This window comes from Exophiala viscosa, assembly GCF_022695815.1.
Source record: "Exophiala viscosa unplaced genomic scaffold EDD37scaffold_9, whole genome shotgun sequence".
Taxonomy (NCBI): Eukaryota; Fungi; Ascomycota; class Eurotiomycetes; order Chaetothyriales; family Herpotrichiellaceae; genus Exophiala; species Exophiala viscosa.
The window spans coordinates 388,545-408,204 of record NW_026944361.1 but is presented as its reverse complement, the minus strand read 5'-3'; the positions used below and the strand labels follow the sequence as shown (position 1 = coordinate 408,204).

Sequence of the window (19,660 nt, the reverse complement as noted above, 5' to 3'; positions counted from 1 at the left end):
ATACTGAACACCATCACCTCGAGTTGCTGGGAGCTTCCTACTCATCACCCTAGAGCACCACAACACTCGTCCTCCACCAAAAAGAATCAGCAAGCATGTTCTTCCCAAAGTGGCTGCTGTATTCAGCATCGTTGATCACAGTTTCGGCAGACGACGGCGACAACCCGACTTCGGACGATTTCGCACCCTGTCCCGGCTCCCCCGTCGACGTGTGAAACGACTACACTAAATGCACCTGTCAAGCCACAGTAATGTGCTACACCACCCCCTACTCCCCATGAGAAACTATTCTACCAGTCCTCTTGGCACGATAACGTATATACAAGAACCACAAAGTAAATACTACGAGCGTCGAAAGGACAATCGCAAGCATAAACACCCACCACAATTCCGGCGCAGAAATAATCACGCCCGAACTGAAAATAGCCTGTATTAAGAGCTAAGTTAGCTCTGAACTCCCCACGAGGATACCGTATAAGCCACGATTAACTCACCGAGATTAACGTCGCTGGTAGGAAAAAGAGAGTGACTACCGCAATAGTCCTCACGGCTCCGCTGTCCTGTTGCGCTGTAATAGCCAGAGAGATATTGGCTTGAGCGTCTCGCTGAGCGATAAAGCCACGCATCTAAAACGTGTCAAAGGTTAGCGGTGCCTAGCATAACAATAGGTGGTGGCAGCACTTACAACATCAACCTGTACCTGGATACGTTCGTGCAACAATTCCAACTCAGTCTGCAGACGCCTGCATGTTGTCATCTGATATTTTACGACCTGCAGCACCGCGCTTCGCCTCCATCTGGGTTCCGGACCCATCCCACGTTCAGCTCGTAACTGGTTAACAAGATCGACGCAATCGTGCAGAAATTGTCCAAGCTCTTGTTGGAAGTTCGCTCGTCGCTGTAACATGGACAACCATATTCTGCAGTGATGTACTTGTTTGTTCCACTGCTCGTACTGCGAAGCGGCTATGGTTGAGCTCATCTCCTCCCAGAATCCTGTCCTTTGCTCTGCTGTCTGGATGGCACCGGCCAGCCTGGCCTCGTCAATACGTCTGTCCACCCCGAGAGCCTCGAATATTGATACTAGGAATAATACCGGCGATATCGAAAGAGCCCCTTGTCGGCTTCGAAGTAAATGAGGTATATCGCGCGGCTGACCTCGGTCGCTATATAGAAGAATGCCAGATACCCTACTGTTATCGAGGTGGATCCGGAGACAACACGAGAACGCCCCCCACGTCGTGGGTGGTGTGGAAATCATGACCCCTGCCATTATGTCAGCTAGCTTAACGGACTCGCCTCAGGACCTACATATTGACTCCGGCAGAACCTGGCCATCTCGCTCTTCATAATTGATAAATGTCGAGTAATGGCCACTGTACTCGGTCATAGGCTTGACGAACATCGGTGGAATTTGCATATGATTCAATAAATCCCTGAAGACCGCTCGTTCCATTTGTATAGGAGATAGGGAATTGTAGCCAATCCCGGGTACGACACTTTGCAAAGGTGTCAGCGTCTCTCCAGCAGCCTTGATGGAGTCCATATACAAATAGGACACTTACAAGAGATTGGAGTGAAACGTTTCCCCTGTCTGGAAAGTCTTTTTAAGTGAGTTAACAAGGATGTCGAACGTGACCGCGCTCACCTCTGCCGCCAAACGCTCCTGCACCTGCGCAGGTTCCAAGGTTTCCACGACTGCGCCTGTCTCGGTATTGTAACGAAGAATGTTTGCCGGCTCCGCGAATTTCAGATAAGAAACGTATCTCTCGAGCGTGTGACCGTCCATTGCAACTGGGGGAGGAGTATGAACAAAGGGCTAAAAGTCTTTCATAAAAGTTTGCTCCCAATCGGCATAACGGTTCAGGTACAGTATGTTCTGTCGTCGCTTCCTTATATAGATCCAGCTTCATAAGGCTGAGCTGAAGCGGTGTGGCTTGGACACGAGAGTGGCGGGCTAGGCATTGATAGTATGCTGTGGTATGCATAACACATGACTCATCTACCTTTGTGGCGTTCAGTACGCCTTTTAGGCAGACTAGCCCGGGGCAGTGCTCCTGATCGTGGTAAGAGTTACAATTGTGTCCTGCTCACAGTTTCAACTTTCCAGCAGCAAGGTTCGCCGCATCAGAAGATGTCCCCTGCGTTATGGAAACATCAAATACTAGGCGCAATCAGGCACCAGGATACTTACTGAACACTCACGACCAGGACCTGAGCGCAAAAAATGAGACATTGACGTACGTGAATGAGTCAACCTAACCTCGCTCGCAACTTATACCGGGTTGTTGATACTTTGACTTGCAGTGTTGTTGCGAGGAGGACGTTACATGGGCTTTCGCTCTCCCACTCGAATGACACGAAGGTCTGCGTCGAAGATGACCAGCGCACTTTCGTCGCGGCCTGCTTAGCTGGTTCCGATACGCCACTAGCGAGGCGATGCACTCTATTGACAAACGTTGGACTTAGGACGCTGTTGACGCGGCGGGCTGCAGAGGGTGAGTGAAAGGCAGAAGTTTGGAGTACGCCTTCTGACTTCGTTACGAGGACTTCGCATAAGAAATGGCATGTCCGCTGTTGGCAAACTGCGAAGCCTGGCGGCCCAAAATCTCCGATAACGCCTAGCGCCCAAACACATTAGGTAGCCTACGGTAGATTTTCCCTCTCAACCCTAAAGTGATTAGAGCCGGTATTGAGTCATCGACGAGAGTGGTTCAGTGCAACATACCCAACACAGGGGTAAAAATTATTTTGGTCATCACTATCCTAGATGAGTGGAGCGCTGATAAGAGCAAAAGGTAACCAGAGCCAAGGCAATTGCGTAGACTGAAGGACTTTATGTGCGTACAATTGAATGCAAAAAGGTCGTGGGCATACTTCGGGATGAAGGTGTGACACTCATTTCATTAAGCAGGTACTGCCAACCATACCAGATTGGTGCCTCGGTGTGGTGAACGGTCAAACTACCCTCGGCGATCGGTTCGTTGTTCAAAGACGTGCAAGACGTGCAAATAATTCAGAGTAGCAAATCTACTGTGAAACCATTGCCTCCGAGGCAATTCTGATAGATGCATCTCAAGTTAAATTGTGACTTTTGAATCCGTAAATCCTGAAGGATTGTATTGTTTACATTGACATAAAATCTTTCCATCACACTACACCAATATCGCGCCCTCAGATGTCGTTCAGTAGCCTCAGCGCCTCCATCTGTCTTCCAGGGGAGTCTGGAACCAGGTTCAGGTCAGCCACTGATCGCCATCGGGCCTATGGGAGATGTTCCTTGCGGGTCTAACCAACTTCGCTAATGGTCCTCAACGTATTTTTAGCCACGGGGACACTCAAAGGAAGGCCTTTAACTTCCCTCATCCGAAGTTCTTTTGTCCTGCTCGACGTTCACTGTCGCAAGCCACAGGGTCAACTGTCAAAAATGTGGTTGTGCTCCTTTTCAACGGGCCGACGTCTGTTTCTTTCGAAACTGACACATCCATGCGTTCTTTTGCAGAGCCATTGTTTTTCACCCCTCGCATGCAGAGGTCTTGGATCAATTCTGAACCTCACCAGACACATATTTCCAGGTGAACGGTAACTTATGCGGTTCCGAGGGATCGGGCTCATTTCCACGAGGTCAGCCTTTCAGCACATACAGATTCTAGCCTCACTGAGAATGCTCCGCGTTTACAGGAGAGACTTCCCATTCTGGAAGCTATCTACTTCTCATCTCTGCGCCATCTGGTCGGCTCCTGTCAGCCTCATGGACACCCATGCACGCCGCGACCGCTCGCTTGTTGACCAGCACGAGCATGTCACACGCTGACAGCAAAACCGACCAGCCAGCTTTGAAACCTCCAATCTCGAACTCCCTCCGAAAGCATCTGGGCTGGCCTGACTTATGTGATGTGAACGACTCACTCCTGACCTTCAATGTTCGTGGCGGCGGTTCAGAGTCTCAACAAGTATATCTGCATCCCTCCTCCCCTTCGACTCGTTGTTCTATTTCTCTTTCCATCCTCAACCACAAGTCCAAGTCACTCGTTTATCCCGCTCTTACCAAGTCTAGCCCAAGCCACTCTTTCATACCTTCATTTATCACGCATTCCCAAGATGCAATTCTTCAGCACTGCTCTCGCCTTCTCAGCCCTATCGGCTCTGGCCGTCGCCATTCCTACTCCTTCCTCATCATCCTCCAAGTCCACCTCCTCTGGCACCACATGCCCACCAGCCCTATGGGGATACGACCCTGTCTCACGGCCGGCTCGGCCTCATACCTCGTCAGCGGCTTCGCCTCCCTGTTGACCGCGCCCTCCGTCAAGGCCTCCGCAAATAGTCTATTGGCACCCAGCTTCACCGACACATCCGACTCGATCAACTTCCCCGCCGGATATCCACTAGGCAACACGACCTTCCCATCCAAGACGGCATTCGAAGAGGGCCAAGGCAATGAACCTGCCATAGGTTTCAAGGTTCTCAACATCGACGCCGTGACCTGCAACGTCATTGCTTTCCGTTGGGAAGCCATTCTCGGATCTGCCGCTCCGCTCAAAGGTATCGACATCTTCTGCGCTGCCAACAATGGCGGTGACTGGCAGATTACCAGCGTCTTCTCCGAGTTCAACTCGGGAATCTGGTTGGAGGAGGTTGGTGGGTCTTGCACGGCGCCGACCACAAAGAAACAGTAGTGTCGTATAGGCCATGGCCCTGCAAGACACAAAATGGTTCAAGTACGCTATGCGAATTCAAAGGGAGGTATCCTGTGAGAGCGTGAAGGAGCAACGCGTGAAAGCCATGCCAGGCACTCACATGTTTGAATAGAGTGTCGTAATTACTTCGATAGATTTCTAATACCAATTGATTGGGATCCTGAATCTTTCATCTAAAAACCTGTCCTTCGTCCTGAAGAATGTTATTTCGAGCCCGAATTCATCAATGTCATAATCATTATTCAAGCTGACTGTGCACATCGCAAGAGCCAGCGAACTTTTATCTCCTCTTCTCAATCTCAACAATCCTTATTCCAATACAACTCTGCCATCCTAGGCAGAGTATCAAAACTACTATAATTCCCATCCGCATTGACCCAATCACTAGTATTCCCCGTCAAGTACTTCGCCGCGCTCGCCGTGAAGAAACTCGTCGCATAGACATCCACCAACGTACTGTCATCCGTGATATTGCCAGTCGACACATTCCCCTGGACATAATGCGGCACATTGGCGCTACCCTGATCGATATGCACGACATTATCGCCGTCTTTACCAAAATCATCGCTCGTCACGTACCCCAACGTCTTGACGAGCGTGGTATCATTCACCGCGCGTTTATATACCTTGTCGGTCTGCATGTTGACCAGTAAATCTTTAGCAACGCCCCATGGCGCCGTCATGCGTTGCCAGATATTTAGGTAAGGATTAGTCTGATATGCGTCATCGTATGTAAACGGGCCTTTGAGCACATCATATCGAAATCCGCCTGTATTGGTGAGAATGATACGGGGCATGTGTGTGCGATTGGCGTCGAAGACGACCTTCGGGAAGACTTCAGTCGTCAAGTAATTGTACAGAGACTGATTGCTGCTAATCGGCACACGAGCAAGGTAGTAGTTGTTCGGGCAGCAGCCGAGTTTCTCAGTCAAAATGGGTAAACTGTCGACCTCGTTAGTGATAGTCTTGCTGATGTTCACCCCCGCGCTCGAATTGAAAGTTGCTTCGGTCGTGCCTGTGTGGAATTCGAAGCTGTATCGGTTGAAGTCGAGGTATTGTCTTGTGTACGACATCGTGGAGTTGCGGTGAGGTGTCACGCCTGGCACAGAGGAGGGTGTCAACGTAGCGACTCGGGTAGCGTTGCCCTGTGGTGAATTTGCTCTTGTTACATTTGAGGGCAAACCGTTGATCGACACCCACCCAACTGTCTCGCAGTATCGACCGGACGCGATGCCCACGGCGTTCGAATCCCATACAGCCGCGTCGCGGATGTGTCGGTGGCCCCCGAAGATCTGGATTGGTGTCGTTGGGTGGTGCTTGCGGATCGCGGCGTAGATCAGATCCCACTCGGTCGAACCGCGGAGGGTGATGTGTCCGGCAACCAGGAACAAATCGACATCTGTCCGTCTAACTTGCTCTTGGAACCATGACTGGTTGACAGCCGTACCGACCGGGGTTACTACCGACGCATTGCTGTTGCCGGTGAAGTTGTACAGGAAGGCAAATGACATGATGCGGACACCGAATTTGGTCTGCCAGTAGGCGTATCGCTCAGAAAAGGGCTTAGCAACGCCCGTAAGATTGAAGTCCACATTCGATGTGATGTAGCGCCCAGCCCAATTCGGCGCGAAGTTGTGGTAAGTGTCATTAGCGATTTCGGTGGTGTATAGCTCGTGGTTGCCAATCGAGAGTAGGTCGTAGGGCAATTTCTTGAAGACGGGCAAAGTGAATTTGCCGTTGGGAGTAGTGGCATCGCCAAAGCCCGTTCCGTCATGAAGGTCACCCGAGTCGATGAGCAGAAGGTCGACTCCAAGGGCATCGGCTTTTGCCTTCATTCTTTGCACAAAGTCGGCAAAGTCGCCATAGTCGGCGCTGTAATTATCATCCAGCAGATGACCTGCTAACCAACCGTGTGTATCTGTCGTGTGGAGAAAGTTGAGCTGACCCCAATGTAGGTCTTTGATCTGCTGAGGAGGAGTTGCTTGGGCTCCTGGTTGTATTCGTTTCGCCAGATCATGGTTGTGCATGAGGCCATGGTCAACATAGCCTCCGAGCACGGGAGATGTCCAATCATGGTCTTCACAGCCGATGACGGGTCGAAGAATCGCCGTGAGGGCGAACAATGAGGTTAGCAACATGATGAAATCCCCAGAATGTGACGAAATACAAGGGTCCCAAGAATGCGGAACAATATAAGGTGAATCAATGCCCACGTGAAGCGCTCTGGCCACAACCTACGAAGTGGTATTATTGCCTTACCTCTGCACGGACCCTACCAATAGATGGACATGAGGCTGCCTTTATAGGCACAGCTACCAACTGCCAGCTGCAGCTCGGTACTGTTTAGCTTCGTGGATATCATGCTGACCAGCTCGTTAGTGTAGCGGAAGGAGTGTCGAAATGCACCTCGCTCGACCTAGGAAGGTAAGATTACCTTTGATCGACATGGTTGGGAAGGGATGATTTCGTCCAATAAGCATGGAAGAGGCAGTCCGAAGAGTGACGCATACACAGAATCATGAGTCGTAGTTGAACTGAGGTCACATACAGGTACAGAAGGTGGGAAGTCCTGCATGAATGGCGGCTGGGCACGACGCAGGCCAAGGACGGTGGTCGAGATAAGAAACGCAAATCACAACCACGAGGGCCGATCAATTGGAGATGACCGCGAAACGAGGCTTCCGGAATCAATATGGCCAAGAAGACCTCATAGCGTTTCTTTCTATCCAAGACGTGTTATTCCTTCGCTATACCCATCATCTCTGCTTTGTAGTTTCTCAAGAAAGGTCATCCAATGCTCCCAGTTCCTCTCATGCACCTCGTAAACGTCATGCCATGCCAAATAGTACAATCTGTCAACTCAACAAATGATGGGGTTGACAGCATACAATCCCTATACAGGCAACGTTAGCCCATCCAAACAGCCGCTTCGATGACGAGACTTACCTGATTCTGCGCTGCGATCTTGTCGAATCTCGCCTGTGCCGCTTCCTCATCTTCCAGAAGCTTGTCGATCGTCTTGACGTCTTCAATTGCCCAGAAGTCCGTAAATGCGCTTACCACAGCTTTGCTATGCTTCTCAAGGACATCATCGTCGACAGCGGCAAAACAAAGGCGGAAGTATTGCCAGCCCTTCTCTTCCATGATTTGTTGTGTCGGGCAAAAGATCGAGCCAGGACTGAGCAATACCAAATAATCGTCCGTTGTCATAAAGGTCCACAATGCTCTGGCAAGTCTTTGATGGTCCACCTTCCTGTAGAGCGGATGTGTCTCGTAATGTGCCCGCATCCACAGAAACATGCCGGCCATGGGATAGGCAAAGTCGTACAGCTGAGTCTTGTGGAGCATCTGGTAGTCGTCCTCGTCTTCCGACACGGTCGATCGTCGCCGTCCGTCTTGAATGAGGAATTTGCCGTCCTCAAGAATGGAGCTCATCAGCTGCATACGTCGTTCGTAATTGCCGCGCAGGCCTTCGAGCCATCGGACCCAACCATCCACCTTCCAACCACTACCATCCTTGCTGCCACCTTTGCCTGAGTCTGCCTTCGACGAAGGACCCGCGAGGAGTTCGACAATCAGACTTTGAACAAACCCGCTGGGTTGTTGCGTGCTGGTCTCGGTGATCTGTTGGATTTTAGCACAGACAGCAGGCTGGGCTGTAATCCAGCCCAAACGGCAACCAGGTGCCACAGTCTTGCTGAATGTGTCCATTCGCACGACTCGGCCGTCAACGTCGATCGAGAGATATGAAGGTACCAGGCTATCCAGGAAGTCGAATCCGCTTGATATACCTCCGGATGCAGTATTGTAGTTGTGTGTTGAAACCGAGGGAAAGTTTTCTGACACAGGCTTGCCTCGTGCCTTGATCGAGAGATCGTTGGCAGAAGGATATTGCAGATACCAGTATGGGTCGTCTTCGGCGATGATGATATCGTACTTCTGGCATACGGAATAGATCTCCTTGCGTCTCTTGACCGAGAGTAGCCCAGATGTCGGGTTTTGTCCCATCCTGACATTGTTAGCAAAGGTCTTAGTCCCAGATATAGAGTACTCACGTCACAGTATACATAATATGGGGTCTCTTGCCCTTGTTCTTGTCCCAATTCTCCAGAACCTCGTAAAGCCCACCTTTTCCAAATGCCAGCATACCTTCGTCATCGATTGCCACAGGGACAACATTGAGACCACGAGGCCTGGCAGCTTGAATGGCATTCATATAAGCGAATTCTTCGCACAGGAGACCTTCTCGCTCTCGGATCCAATCTCTTTCCTCGTCCCAGATGTTAGTGAAGCACTCAAGAGTTTTGGCAAAGGCGTCCGTAGAGCCGCATGTCAAGATGACTTCTGGTCCACCTTCATAAGGCGTATTGGGGTGCAAGTTGGTCTGCGCAAAGGAGCGAATGAAGGTGTAGAGGGGAGGATATCCCTGAGCAGTGCCATATTGCAGAGCAGTAGTCAGGTCGATCTTGCGCAAAATGTTTGACTCGGCGGAATCGTGGGGAACAAGGACTCGGGAAGCCTTCACACCGTCGGACAATGTGGCTTTGGCAAGCCTTTCGGTTGGAGGATCGACTGGGTCGTTGGGAGTCGGCTTGAACCGATCTGGCGTGGCAGTGGCAGCCTCCAATGTGTCGTAAGGGAAGTAGGAAGGGTTAGGAAGGCCTGAGCTAGGTCAACTACCACACATAATCAGACTCTTGCGAGACCTACCTCCAGCGAGATTGCCGATGCCCGGGATGAAGAAGTATTGATAGAAAGACTTCATCTTGCTGGGAACCCGGTTCTTGGTAACACGGGAATAGTGGTAGGACAAGTCCTTGGGCGCGGGCTTATCCATGGTCGTGGTGGCGGCCATTGCTGCGTGGACAGAGATTCGATGAACGGTAAGTTGGTCGAACAACGATGGTCGCAGTGTGGGCAGATTGTGTAATCCGTCAAAGATGATGAGGTGAGGACGCTGGACGCTGGGGAAACGGACGCAGCGACAGCAACGCCCTTCAATGATGACTTATGACTTATTGCCTGACATGGACCCCGATAAGGAAAGTAATTAAGCACCCCTGCGGTGATAACAAATTATTGCGGATCATCTTCCCACCGAACAAGCCGCCTAAACCTTAACAACCAATGAAGCCATTGAGGCCGTCTCCGGCCTTGCGGTATTGTTCACCCTCTGACACGCGACGACCACCTTGATCAACTTCAGTCGATATAAAGATATAACTCATACCGTTGAGTAGTCTTGAATCCAGCAGGTACAATGACCCTTTCACACTGTTGAAGTGTATCCTCCAAAATGCACTTTTAGGCAGTATGCCAACCTCACTCCCACTTGTACATACTCCATACACATGACCTGCCTTTTCCCACTCATGCGGACACTCATATAGGTATTCTTGACTCCATCCTCACTTCGAAATATCCTCTCCCCAGACCTTTTTCGCAATCTCCACCTCCAATCGAATCTTTGCCCACTGTTGCTCCTCGCTCAACTCATTGCCCTCCATCGTGCTAGAGAACCCGCACTGATGACTCAAGCAAAGCTGATCAAGTCCCTTCTTGCAGTACTTCGCCGCCTCATTGAGACGCTGCTCTATAGCGTCCTTCTCATCTAGATCACCCTTTTTGCTCGTCATAACACCCAGAACCACAACCTTGTCCTCAGGCAGATGTCGAAGAGGGCTGAAATCACCACTGCGAGCATCGTCGTACTCAAGGAAGTAAGCATCAACCTTCAAGTCCTTGAATAGAACCTCAGCGACAGGCTCATACCCGCCCTGCGCAAACCATTGGCTTCGGTGGTTGCCCCGGCACAAGTGAATTGCAATAGTCATATCGCTAGGTCGTTTCTCAATAGCCTTGTTGATGAGGCTGGCATACTGGCTGGCAATTTGCTTCGCATCGCTACCATGTCGTGACTCGGCCTCAGATCTCATCTTAGGATCGCACAGGTACGCGAGATTCGTATCGTCGAGCTGAACGAATCGACATCCCGCATCGTACAAATCCTGCAGTTCCTCTTGATAGACCCGCGCCAGATCGTCGAAGAACTCGTCGAGTGAAGGATAGGCTTTGATGTCGATCGTGTCACGGCCACCACGGAAGTGCACCATCGTCGGACTGGGGATGGCGACCTTTGTAGTGACCTTGCCATATGTACCTTCGCCGCCGGCCTGAGCAATCTGGTGCTCGAGAAACTTGAAGTCATCGACCTGGATCGGCTTACTGTGGCCTAGTTTTCCAGTCACGACCAGCCGAGGTGGCGTTATCCCGCCCTTTGACATGTTGGTTGACACGAGTGCTCCCTGAACCTCTACGCCATCGAAATGCTGGAGGAAATCAAGATGGAACCATGCTCGGCGGAATTCACCATCGGTGATTGAGCGTAATCCCGCCTGTAGTTGTTTGCGAACGACTTCGGTAATGTACTTGTCTTCGAGCTGTCGAAGATCCGAAGCAGATACGCTTCCAGCAGCAACCTTTTCACGTGTGGCTAGGATCTCTTTAGGTCGAAGCAGTGAACCGACCTGGTCGGCCCGGTAGACACCAATTGGGAGAGGCATGTCGAGTTGATTGTATATGTGTATATTTGTGTCTTTTGTATCGATGGGAGTCAAGCTCTTTCAGAAAGTGAGCGTGTTTGACTGCAGAAGATTTCCTCGTAGACGAACTTGTCATCTACTCTAAAGTCAAGCAAATGCAAAAATTGGGCCAGCCATGGGCAGCCTATGGAAAGCGTGGGTAGTCTGATCCTTGTGGGCACGTTCGAAACAAATGCCTTAGAACATCAACTGCCGGGCTTTTCTCATGCTTAAAGTACGTCATTCAGAGCGGAGGTCAAGTGTGGAGAATAGGTACCATCTCGTAGTAGTAAGAGGCCGAGGCTCCAAGGCTGAATGGGTTTGGCGACAAGGCTGACCAACCTTACAAAAGACACATTTGAGGTCGGCGTTCTGGAATGATGGCTTCTCAACTGCAAGATGGAAGGTTTACTCAATAGGTCGGAAAGTCTTGCGATGAGTCCCTTGCCACAATATCAAATCTTCGCCAGAACCCGCCAACCAGTGCGATACAGCCTCAGCGTCACCAAGAACGCCGACGTTCCCAGTATCGCAAACCCACAGAACAGCTGCACGCCCAAGTAGCTTCCCGTGCCCTTCAATATAGCCCCAGCAATCGGCGCACCACAAAGCGACGCAATAGAGTTGAAGAACGAAGACATACCCATCCTCGTCCCAAAACGACTCATATCCTTGGTCAACGAGGCCAGAATCACCGCAGGCATAGAGATAATTCCACCTGAAGAGAAGCCCCACGCCAAAGCAAACACAACACTTCCCGCCGTACCCTTGACCGCAATCCAACATAGGGTGACAATTCCACAAGCCGTCGCCGCACAAAGCATCGTGTTGATCGGCCCAATTTTCCCCGCGAAATATGAAGGCACAATTCTCCCTGGAATCGAAGCTGCATTCAGGATCGCGACTAGATACAATGCGACCATTCCGCCTTTCAACCCATGACTCAGCGCGTAAGGCTGCAAATAGAAAATCGGCCCAAAGTACCCAAAGTAGCTGCAGAATATAGCGCAGCAGTACATTATATACGGCGGCTCCGTGAACGCCTTCATATCGACCAGCGAGCGTCTCGTGCTGGGTTTTCCGCGTGGTCGCAACACGCAGATCGCAAAAATACACGTTGCCAGACTGATGAATCCGATCACCCTCGTCGCCCACCCAAACCCGATCCGAGGCTGTAATTGCTGGAAAACAATCGGGTAGATCGTCCCGCCCAGACTGCTCCCCGCGGTGACGATGCCCGTTGCAAGAGCGCGCTTCGTGGTGAAATACCTGGGCAATAGTGCTAGGGAGGGAATGTACAAGAACCCCGTGCCCACGCCGATAAGCGCGGCCTGAGACAACATGATCTGCCAGTAGGCCGTGCAGAGGCTGGTGAACATGAAGCCCAGGACGATCATGACTGACCCAGAAATCACCAGCGGGCGGAACATGCCCATGTCGTAAAGCGGACCTGCTATCACCCCCACCAGCAGAATAAGCATGGACTGCGTCGACCCTATCCATGAGATCGTGTCGGGCGACAGATGCGAGAACATTTCCTGTTCGTAGTACGTTTGGTAGACGCCGAAGGAGTTGATGATGCCCCTGTGGAAGTGATCGTCAGTGAACAAGCCCTTTTCTACAATTGTTGAACCTGGTGCAAGGTCCGACAGTATAGTGGGTAGGAAGGAGGTGAACTGTACCATGAATTGAAGAACAAAAGCCACGATCCAGCGACTTGCAGCCATGCTAACAGTCCTCCATCGGGGATGATGTCCTCGTCAGGTTGGCGGACAGCAACTGGTACATCTGCTGCTGCGTCTGCGTCTGCGTCCGGTCCTTTCACTAGCACAGAGCCATTCTCGTGGTATTGCTCTCCCTTCTCGGGTACAGAATCCAGAGTCGCACCACTTGTGTCCGGAGCTGATTGCATGGCGGCGGATGGGCGGTCTCCTGCGTCGCAATGTCCAAACGCTCAAGTCAGAAATGTCGTAGATATCTTGCACTCTGTAAATACCAGCGACATCCCAATCAAGAACACACGAGAATTCAGGTCAAATAAAAGGTCATGGAGTCATACCCATGTACAAGTAGAAATTGAAAAGTGTGGGGTTCGTTACCGTGGTAGAAGTTCTCCGTTGTACGTTGTACGCTGTATGCATTTCGATTGGTTGTTGCGAATCTGGCAGTACGAAGCACATCATCAACATGGACAAGCGCGTGCCGCGTTTGCCGCTTGCTTTCCGACGACCTAGATCTGCTTTAGAGGTGATGCTCTTCATTGCTGATGTATCTGAGGTTGAAATCAGCTTTTGTGATGATGGATAAGTGGATGTAAGCTCAGGAGCGACACGCACTGATAAAAAGAGTCCCAGAGCCAATACGGAGAACTTGAACGCGAATCGTTGTAGAAGGCACATCCGAAAGAGTACTAGTCCAGGTACATGGTTCACGATAAAGCTGCGAGCATGTGAAAGGCGGCCACCATCTATACATGGTGGTAGGCACTTCACTACATCATTCAAGGGTAGCCCACCCATTGCAACACGAATGGGATGAGTATATCGCTGACAAGACGTGTGACTTTTTGATCTGGGGGCATTATCATTGCTATTTCCATCATCGATTGGCAGTCAACGGCCCAATTCCCGTGTTCTAAAATACACCTTTTTGATACATGATATCAGGAGAACGCTCAGAGCAAAACAAATCTGTCGTAACATCGTAATAGAGCATGGACTATTGCTCTGAATAACTGGCAAGAGGGTGTATTCATTTCGACATTCTGGCCGCACTTCAGAATCAGTCCTGATGGATTTCATCTGTGCGAGAGTCCTTCCACGCTTCGCAACCCAAGACCAATGTTCCCACCACTGTTGTTCCTCATAGGATTTGAGTTGAACGAACCAGCACCAGTGCTGCTCTTCCCAGGAAGAGGCGGCATCGGCGGAGTAGGGAACCCAGAAAGCTCCATAGCGAATGACTTTCTTGGATTCCGGGGAGTCGGCAAACGACCCGCGAGCAAAGGCCCGTCGTGCTTCGTGTTAATCTTGCTGAGGCCCTTGAGTGCTTGACCGATACTCTCGCTTCGTCGGCGCAATACCGAGAAAGACTTTTTGGCCTCCATGGTCTGGCCATGTGCGGATCTTGTATCGAAGTCGTCATCATTATCACCTAGAGGACTGGGTGAGGATGGTAAGGCAGTCATGGCCACGTTGGTTGGGCTGGTGGAGCTCGACGAGCTCATTGCCGTCGAAGGTCGTTGGATCGTCGTGGAGTTGCGTGGGTTGCTGAAAAAGCCAGTGTTCTGCATCGGGAACGCTTCGACGCCAGACATGCTCGAAGTCGAAGGTCGACTTATGTGGCTCGAAGGGCGTGAAAACGTGGTGGACGTAGGTGTCTTGATCAAATTTTTGATACTGCTCATACGGGCATGGCTTAGTGCTGTCGAAAGTCGAGGTACACTGGACTTTCGCAAAGTCCTCGAAGTGGGTTCTCTTGATGACAGCGTCGTTAGTGGTAGAGACTCGTGGCTAGCATTGGCAATGAGCTCAAGGGCATTGACAGGAAGGTCTGGAACTTCGAAAAGTGTGGCTTCAGCGGCAGGAAACGCAGCCTGCATCGAGCTTGTTGACTGGCGTTTGGCTGGTCGTTCTGACCGTGAAGCTGTTTGCGACAGCGGGCTTTGTACCGACTTAGTCCTTCTCTTGCTGCATTGCGACACGCTGCTAATCGAGATGAGCGAGGGTCTAGATTTAGGTTGTTGGAATGAAACTGGGGTGGCAGTCTCGATGGGTGAAAAGGTCTCGTCCGTATCGAAGTCTGGACTCACAACTTCCGATAATGGTGAGTCTAGGACAACAGAATACCGGTCATATCTGAAATCTGCCCATGAAGCCAACGAAGCTTGCAAGACAGGTCTGGGCGAGGGCGGTATGACAACACGGTTCTCGTCCAGTCCCAACTGCAGGATCTCCTCATCGTCTGGTATCTCAAGCTTGAGTGGAGGTAGCACGCCGGTGTTATAAGAGATGGGTCTTCCAAACGTCGCTCTGTGCTCTTGAGTTTCGTCCGGTGTCAAGACACTGCGTTCTGATGGTGTTTCCACCGAGGACTCTCGATCAAACCGCTCTGCGTATAGTTCATCGTCCTCCGTATCGTTTCCATGTGTAGGAATGAGGTTGTTCGTCGCATTGGCGTAGCTCAAGATCTTCCTCTTCTGCTCATGGAGCCGCGCCTCCGCCAGTACTTCCTCGTGTTGTCTTTCTTGTAACCTCCTCCTCTTGAAAGACACAGACTCTGGTCGGCATGCTTCAGTCATGGTAGCCATGGTTTTCCTAGGGTCAGGATCTGAGGAAGGAGGAAGGAAATTGCCGCAAGGTATAGAGGTATCGCCCGGGACTTGCATCATCGCGGAACCATCAAAAAAGGCCTTGGGAAAGCCTGGACGATTCTCTGGACGGGGCTGGAGACATCTGTCACCTGGAACTCTAATGGTAACAGGGTCCGTCTCATGTGGGTAGAGGCTGCAACAGAGTTCAAAAGAAATGGGGTCATGCTAGGGAAGGTGGATAGAGTGATAGCCCTCGGACTGTGGAAGGGTACGCTCGGTTACCAACAAGCACGGACTGAACAGGCAAGCCACATATGTTCACATCCTGCTAAAATTGTAAAGATGCCGACCTGGGGTTGGACAACAGCCCAACCCAATAGAGAAGACGATTGTTGCCAAATGGAGGATAAGAAGAGAGGTCGAATCTTGAGAGAACGGACCTCGGAGAAATGAGAAGAGAAGATCTGTCGATGAGAACGAGATTGCAGGGAGTCGATGATGGGAAGGGATTTGCAGGAACCATGGATGGTTCACTATGGTTCTTCTCTCGGACATTTTGTCTGTGATGAAAATGTCAGAGGTTCTGCTGCAGGCTCGAGGGGGAAATAGTGGAGTGGAGGTGAAGCATTTTTGACACGACTTGCCCGAAGCTCCAGCGTTTCATCGCGACACCGCTCTCGCGTCGACCACTAAAACGCCATTCAAGCGGTGTGATTGACCTCTCGTGACCTCTTCACATTTTGGGTGCCATTCAGCATACGCAATAGCAGCCACAAACATGATGTTGTGTGTTTGCTTACGATCAGGCAAAGGGTACAAATAACCAATGAATATGATGTTGACCGTCAGGATAGCAATTGTGGAGAGTAGATGACGGATACGAGGTCTCAAGCAAACAACGACAGGGAACCGGGGACCAGCTGGCACCTCGCTTACATTTTTGGATCATTGCGTGGTTCTGGGGAATTTCCAGGTATCAGGGACAAAGAACCAATCGTCAGGTGCCAGAGTCTGCGAGGTACAAATGCGAGTGTCATCCCGGTCATCGAGGTCGCCCAATAATGAAGGCGCAAAACTTACCAAAGATGTGACTTGCAGGTGACAGTGGCTGGGTCGGCCCCAACTGGCACCAAACGTCCTATGGGCATTTGGAAGGCATCTCGTGCATAGTATGTCAAATGTCGATGCTGCGCAATAACTTAGCCGCAATCCGTCAAGGCAAGTCACTAAGGCTTTGACCTGATAGACTCCAGCTTGACATCCAGGCGACCGTTAGCAAAACACTTGGAAACCGGCACCGGTGAAGCCTGGCCGCTTCCACCTCACCACTGCCACAGATCCTTACGGAGCAGACTATCCGTGCTCGGTTGGTGCTAGCTGCAGAATCTGGAGAGCAGCGTCAAACAAGACCCTTGACCCTGGCTAGACGGAGATACTGTGGCAACCAGCCTGTCTCACCTGGGAGGGAAATCCATTGATATTGCCAGACACGTGCCACTCAGGTCGTCCTCGTACAGGCTCACATTCTGGGTAACCTCTTTACACACCAAAGTGCGCCCGCGCTGTCCGAATTCTTGAGACTCATCAGAATATTGGCCCTCACTCTCACCTATACCAACGCAATATGAAGCTAGGCGTCCGTCCATCACGTCACCCGGGCAAGTCTGTCTTACCTTTGACCATGCCGTGTTACCACAATAACCGAATCTGCACAAGAGGAAGTGTTGACACTATTCCTGCTTGGGTTGCACAGGTTTGGTTGGGAATCCGAAATCCACAACCTCAGAATCACGGTGCATCCGGTGTTTGTTTTGACCGTAAGCCTACCCAAGGAATTTGAAGCAGAGCAGAGTTTTGAATTCATCTCTCATAACAATATGTATGTTGTGGTACCTGTAACCACACCTTACTGTTGTCTATACGATATCCGTTCAGGCGTGCTGCTTATTTCCACTGTGTCAACCATTCCTTCACGATTGACACCTCTTGCTTCTGGGCTTGAGCCACAGGCGCCGGAGGTAACGTGGACGTTGTCTCATTCGGAAACAAGCCATTCTCATCCCAGTGATGGACCGCTCCGGCGATAAGAATCACCGGCTCGCTTGCATTGCTAGTTCGGTTCAGCTGATCGGGAACGGTCAATGTTGCCAACGGCGTCACCGGTCGCCAAGGGTCAGCTTCTCCTCCAATAAACGCCAGTCGTGGATATGAGATGTTGTATCCTCCGTACTTGTTGATCGCCTGGACATCTGGCGGAGAAGTGATGTTGAAGGCTAACCGGCAGACGAGGGACTCGTATTCCAATGTCAAGAGGCGAGAGATCAAAGGCAGCTCACTCTTAGGGACCCCCGATCCCGTCTGTAGGTATCCCCATTGACTATGAACGTCAGCAAGCTGTACGGAAACACTTGGAGCAGATGGAAAGACTTGTGGTACAGTGGGACCGTCTTTCGGAAGGAGGAAAACTTACGTGCAGTATTGGTAAGCCCACGAAAGAGCGTTGTAGTTGTCAATACTCTTATCAGTGTACATCTCCGCAGAGGCGTTGTGGTTGTCGTAACACGAATTCAGAGGTCCATCGCATGAGGAAACACCGTAGCTGTCGTTGGTCCAGGCCATCATGTTCAAGAAACTGTTGGTCAATGTGGCCGTCTCATTACCCCACCCTCCAGCCTCGATCAGAGATGATGCAGTCGATGCCATTGCGGAGGTACTTGGCCACAGGACCTTAGTCGATGAAATGTTGCCGCAATAATAACTGAAACTTGGGTCGTTGACAGCAGGGTCCCAATTGCGGCTCTGCCACCCTGATATTCCATAGGAAACGAGGTTGGCAAAGTCGTCGTTATATGTCAGAGTCTCCAACCCGAATCCACTTTTCAGCTGTTGGACTGTTGCCGAGTCATTCTTCATGAGAATGTTGTCCACAACGTTGATGAGCTTGGTTTGCGCCGCGATGCAAGCAGGTGGTCCGTACTCGCGGATCTGTTAATCATCAGCAAGTGTTCCACGACAGACACATCAGCCGAAAGTGCCATGCCGAAGGCTTACCGGCTCATAATATTGCCAGTAATCATATATGGCCTCAGTCACGCCGGACGATGAAATGGCACCAAAATACAAGTTCGGGTACAGCTTCCGCGTGAAGGCAGCAAATCCGCCTGCATATGACCCACCGTACACTATGTACGGAACATTAGGTGCAGTCAAGTTCATATGCTCCAGCCCGGGAAAGACGATATGTTGAGCAAAATAGGCTTGATCCGCCAATGCCTGCTCGGTGGTGAGGAAGCGTAGGCTCTTCGTGGTCAAGTTCGCTGTAGGAAAACTTGTGCCATAGTATCTGTGCTCGAGGACAACTCCGATGCCATTGGTGGCATTGACCAATTCAGCTAATATGCCTTTCTGTAGGTATGGCAGACGTTCAGTCGCATCAGCTTCACCGCTCTGCAAGATTATAACAGGGCCGCCTGGTTTATAATGCGACGCATCGAAGAAGTAACGCAGGTTGAAGGAGGCGTTCGTATGAGGGACATATTTGGTTTCGTTGTGGAAGTGGTCGATGGGCACCGAAATGTTATGGCCAGGATACAGTTCCGTTGGGTCGACGTCGCGTGCCTGTAGTCGATGTGGTGCCGGACGGTTGCTTCTGTTTGAGGTGTTAACATAAAGGCAATAATGGCGTTCTTGATCTCAACATACTTTGCGAGCGCAAGGCCGCAGAGCGAGACTGCGGCTAGCAGGAGAGATCCTTTCATCGTGAGCAAGTGTCCCTTGTCCTGCGGGAAGAATACTAGTAGGATTGCATACAAGAACAATTGCAGCAGGATATACGCAGTACTTGACTGCCATCAAATCGTGGACCACAGTCCATTATTGCCGAACTATGGTCTTCCATCGTTCTTTGCTCGCATCTAGCTTCAACCCCGCTCAGCAGCCTAAATGCTACCTTGATATCGATATTTAGATAGGTTCAGGAAGGTACCCTGGCTATGACCGCATTGTGCCTGGGGATGCAACGTTGTAGAGAGTCTGCCTTTCACTCAACCGGAAGGTGGAAGATAGTGGTT

At 50.9% G+C, this 19,660-nt stretch overlaps 8 protein-coding genes across 8 annotated transcripts; 1 reads left to right on the top strand and 7 right to left on the bottom strand.

Annotated features, from left to right (window-relative positions):
• Positions 1-137: 137 nt before the first annotated feature.
• EDD37DRAFT_498193 (uncharacterized protein) lies at positions 138-1,444 on the bottom strand. Its single transcript, XM_062813439.1, has 3 exons — positions 686-1,444; positions 495-626; positions 138-427 (listed from the first exon to the last, which is right to left on the bottom strand). The coding sequence occupies exons 1-3, from the start codon at positions 1,271-1,273 to the stop codon at positions 269-271; spliced, it is 879 nt and encodes a 292-aa protein (XP_062667756.1). The 5' UTR covers positions 1,274-1,444; the 3' UTR covers positions 138-268.
• A 1,932-nt stretch (positions 1,445-3,376) lies between these two features.
• EDD37DRAFT_636419 (uncharacterized protein) lies at positions 3,377-4,862 on the top strand. Its single transcript, XM_062816986.1, has one exon. It carries the CDS (start codon positions 3,762-3,764, stop codon positions 4,674-4,676), a length of 915 nt encoding a protein of 304 aa, XP_062667755.1. The 5' UTR covers positions 3,377-3,761; the 3' UTR covers positions 4,677-4,862.
• Positions 4,863-4,996: 134 nt separating this feature from the next.
• Positions 4,997-6,724, bottom strand: EDD37DRAFT_658881 (phosphoprotein phosphatase; the record flags this gene model as incomplete). The annotated part of the gene is made up of 1 exon (XM_062819007.1): positions 4,997-6,724. One exon carries the CDS (start codon positions 6,722-6,724, stop codon positions 4,997-4,999), a length of 1,728 nt encoding a protein of 575 aa, XP_062667754.1.
• An 880-nt stretch (positions 6,725-7,604) lies between these two features.
• On the bottom strand, positions 7,605-9,552 carry EDD37DRAFT_567389 (aromatic amino acid aminotransferase; the record flags this gene model as incomplete). The annotated part of the gene is made up of 3 exons (XM_062814150.1): positions 7,605-8,706; positions 8,753-9,359; positions 9,408-9,552. The coding sequence occupies 3 exons, from the start codon at positions 9,550-9,552 to the stop codon at positions 7,605-7,607; spliced, it is 1,854 nt and encodes a 617-aa protein (XP_062667753.1).
• A 109-nt stretch (positions 9,553-9,661) lies between these two features.
• On the bottom strand, positions 9,662-11,476 carry EDD37DRAFT_498094 (5-methyltetrahydropteroyltriglutamate-homocysteine methyltransferase). Its single transcript, XM_062813438.1, has one exon. The coding sequence runs from the start codon at positions 11,258-11,260 to the stop codon at positions 10,106-10,108; it is 1,155 nt and encodes a 384-aa protein (XP_062667752.1). The 5' UTR covers positions 11,261-11,476; the 3' UTR covers positions 9,662-10,105.
• A 153-nt stretch (positions 11,477-11,629) lies between these two features.
• On the bottom strand, positions 11,630-13,348 carry EDD37DRAFT_593752 (major facilitator superfamily domain-containing protein). Its single transcript, XM_062814544.1, has 2 exons — positions 12,961-13,348; positions 11,630-12,862 (listed from the first exon to the last, which is right to left on the bottom strand). Exons 1-2 carry the CDS (start codon positions 13,188-13,190, stop codon positions 11,734-11,736), a joined length of 1,359 nt encoding a protein of 452 aa, XP_062667751.1. The 5' UTR covers positions 13,191-13,348; the 3' UTR covers positions 11,630-11,733.
• A 494-nt stretch (positions 13,349-13,842) lies between these two features.
• On the bottom strand, positions 13,843-15,770 carry EDD37DRAFT_636413 (uncharacterized protein). The gene has a single exon (XM_062816985.1). The coding sequence runs from the start codon at positions 15,666-15,668 to the stop codon at positions 14,076-14,078; it is 1,593 nt and encodes a 530-aa protein (XP_062667750.1). The 5' UTR covers positions 15,669-15,770; the 3' UTR covers positions 13,843-14,075.
• Positions 15,771-17,485: 1,715 nt separating this feature from the next.
• Positions 17,486-19,348, bottom strand: EDD37DRAFT_683729 (extracelular serine carboxypeptidase; the record flags this gene model as incomplete). Its single annotated transcript, XM_062819843.1, has 4 exons — positions 17,486-17,967; positions 18,061-18,575; positions 18,642-19,239; positions 19,293-19,348. The coding sequence occupies 4 exons, from the start codon at positions 19,346-19,348 to the stop codon at positions 17,535-17,537; spliced, it is 1,602 nt and encodes a 533-aa protein (XP_062667749.1). The 3' UTR covers positions 17,486-17,534.
• Positions 19,349-19,660: the final 312 nt, after the last annotated feature.

What these genes read in the sequence shown, in the direction of transcription:
- EDD37DRAFT_593752 (XM_062814544.1), bottom strand. Translation starts at nt 13,190, where the DNA reads ATGCAATCAGCTCCGGACACAAGTGGTGCGACTCTGGATTCTGTACCC. An exon ending in CTTTTGTTCTTCAATTCATG is followed by an intron (nt 12,863 to 12,960) that starts GTACAGTTCACC and finishes TCACTTCCACAG; the next exon opens with GGGCATCATCAACTCCTTCG.
- EDD37DRAFT_498094 (XM_062813438.1), bottom strand. Translation starts at nt 11,260, where the DNA reads ATGCCTCTCCCAATTGGTGTCTACCGGGCCGACCAGGTCGGTTCACTG.
- EDD37DRAFT_498193 (XM_062813439.1), bottom strand. Translation starts at nt 1,273, where the DNA reads ATGGCAGGGGTCATGATTTCCACACCACCCACGACGTGGGGGGCGTTC. An exon ending in TCCAGGTACAGGTTGATGTT is followed by an intron (nt 627 to 685) that starts GTAAGTGCTGCC and finishes GACACGTTTTAG; the next exon opens with ATGCGTGGCTTTATCGCTCA. An exon ending in TACCAGCGACGTTAATCTCG is followed by an intron (nt 428 to 494) that starts GTGAGTTAATCG and finishes CTCTTAATACAG; the next exon opens with GCTATTTTCAGTTCGGGCGT.
- EDD37DRAFT_636419 (XM_062816986.1), top strand. Translation starts at nt 3,762, where the DNA reads ATGCACGCCGCGACCGCTCGCTTGTTGACCAGCACGAGCATGTCACAC.
- EDD37DRAFT_636413 (XM_062816985.1), bottom strand. Translation starts at nt 15,668, where the DNA reads ATGATGCAAGTCCCGGGCGATACCTCTATACCTTGCGGCAATTTCCTT.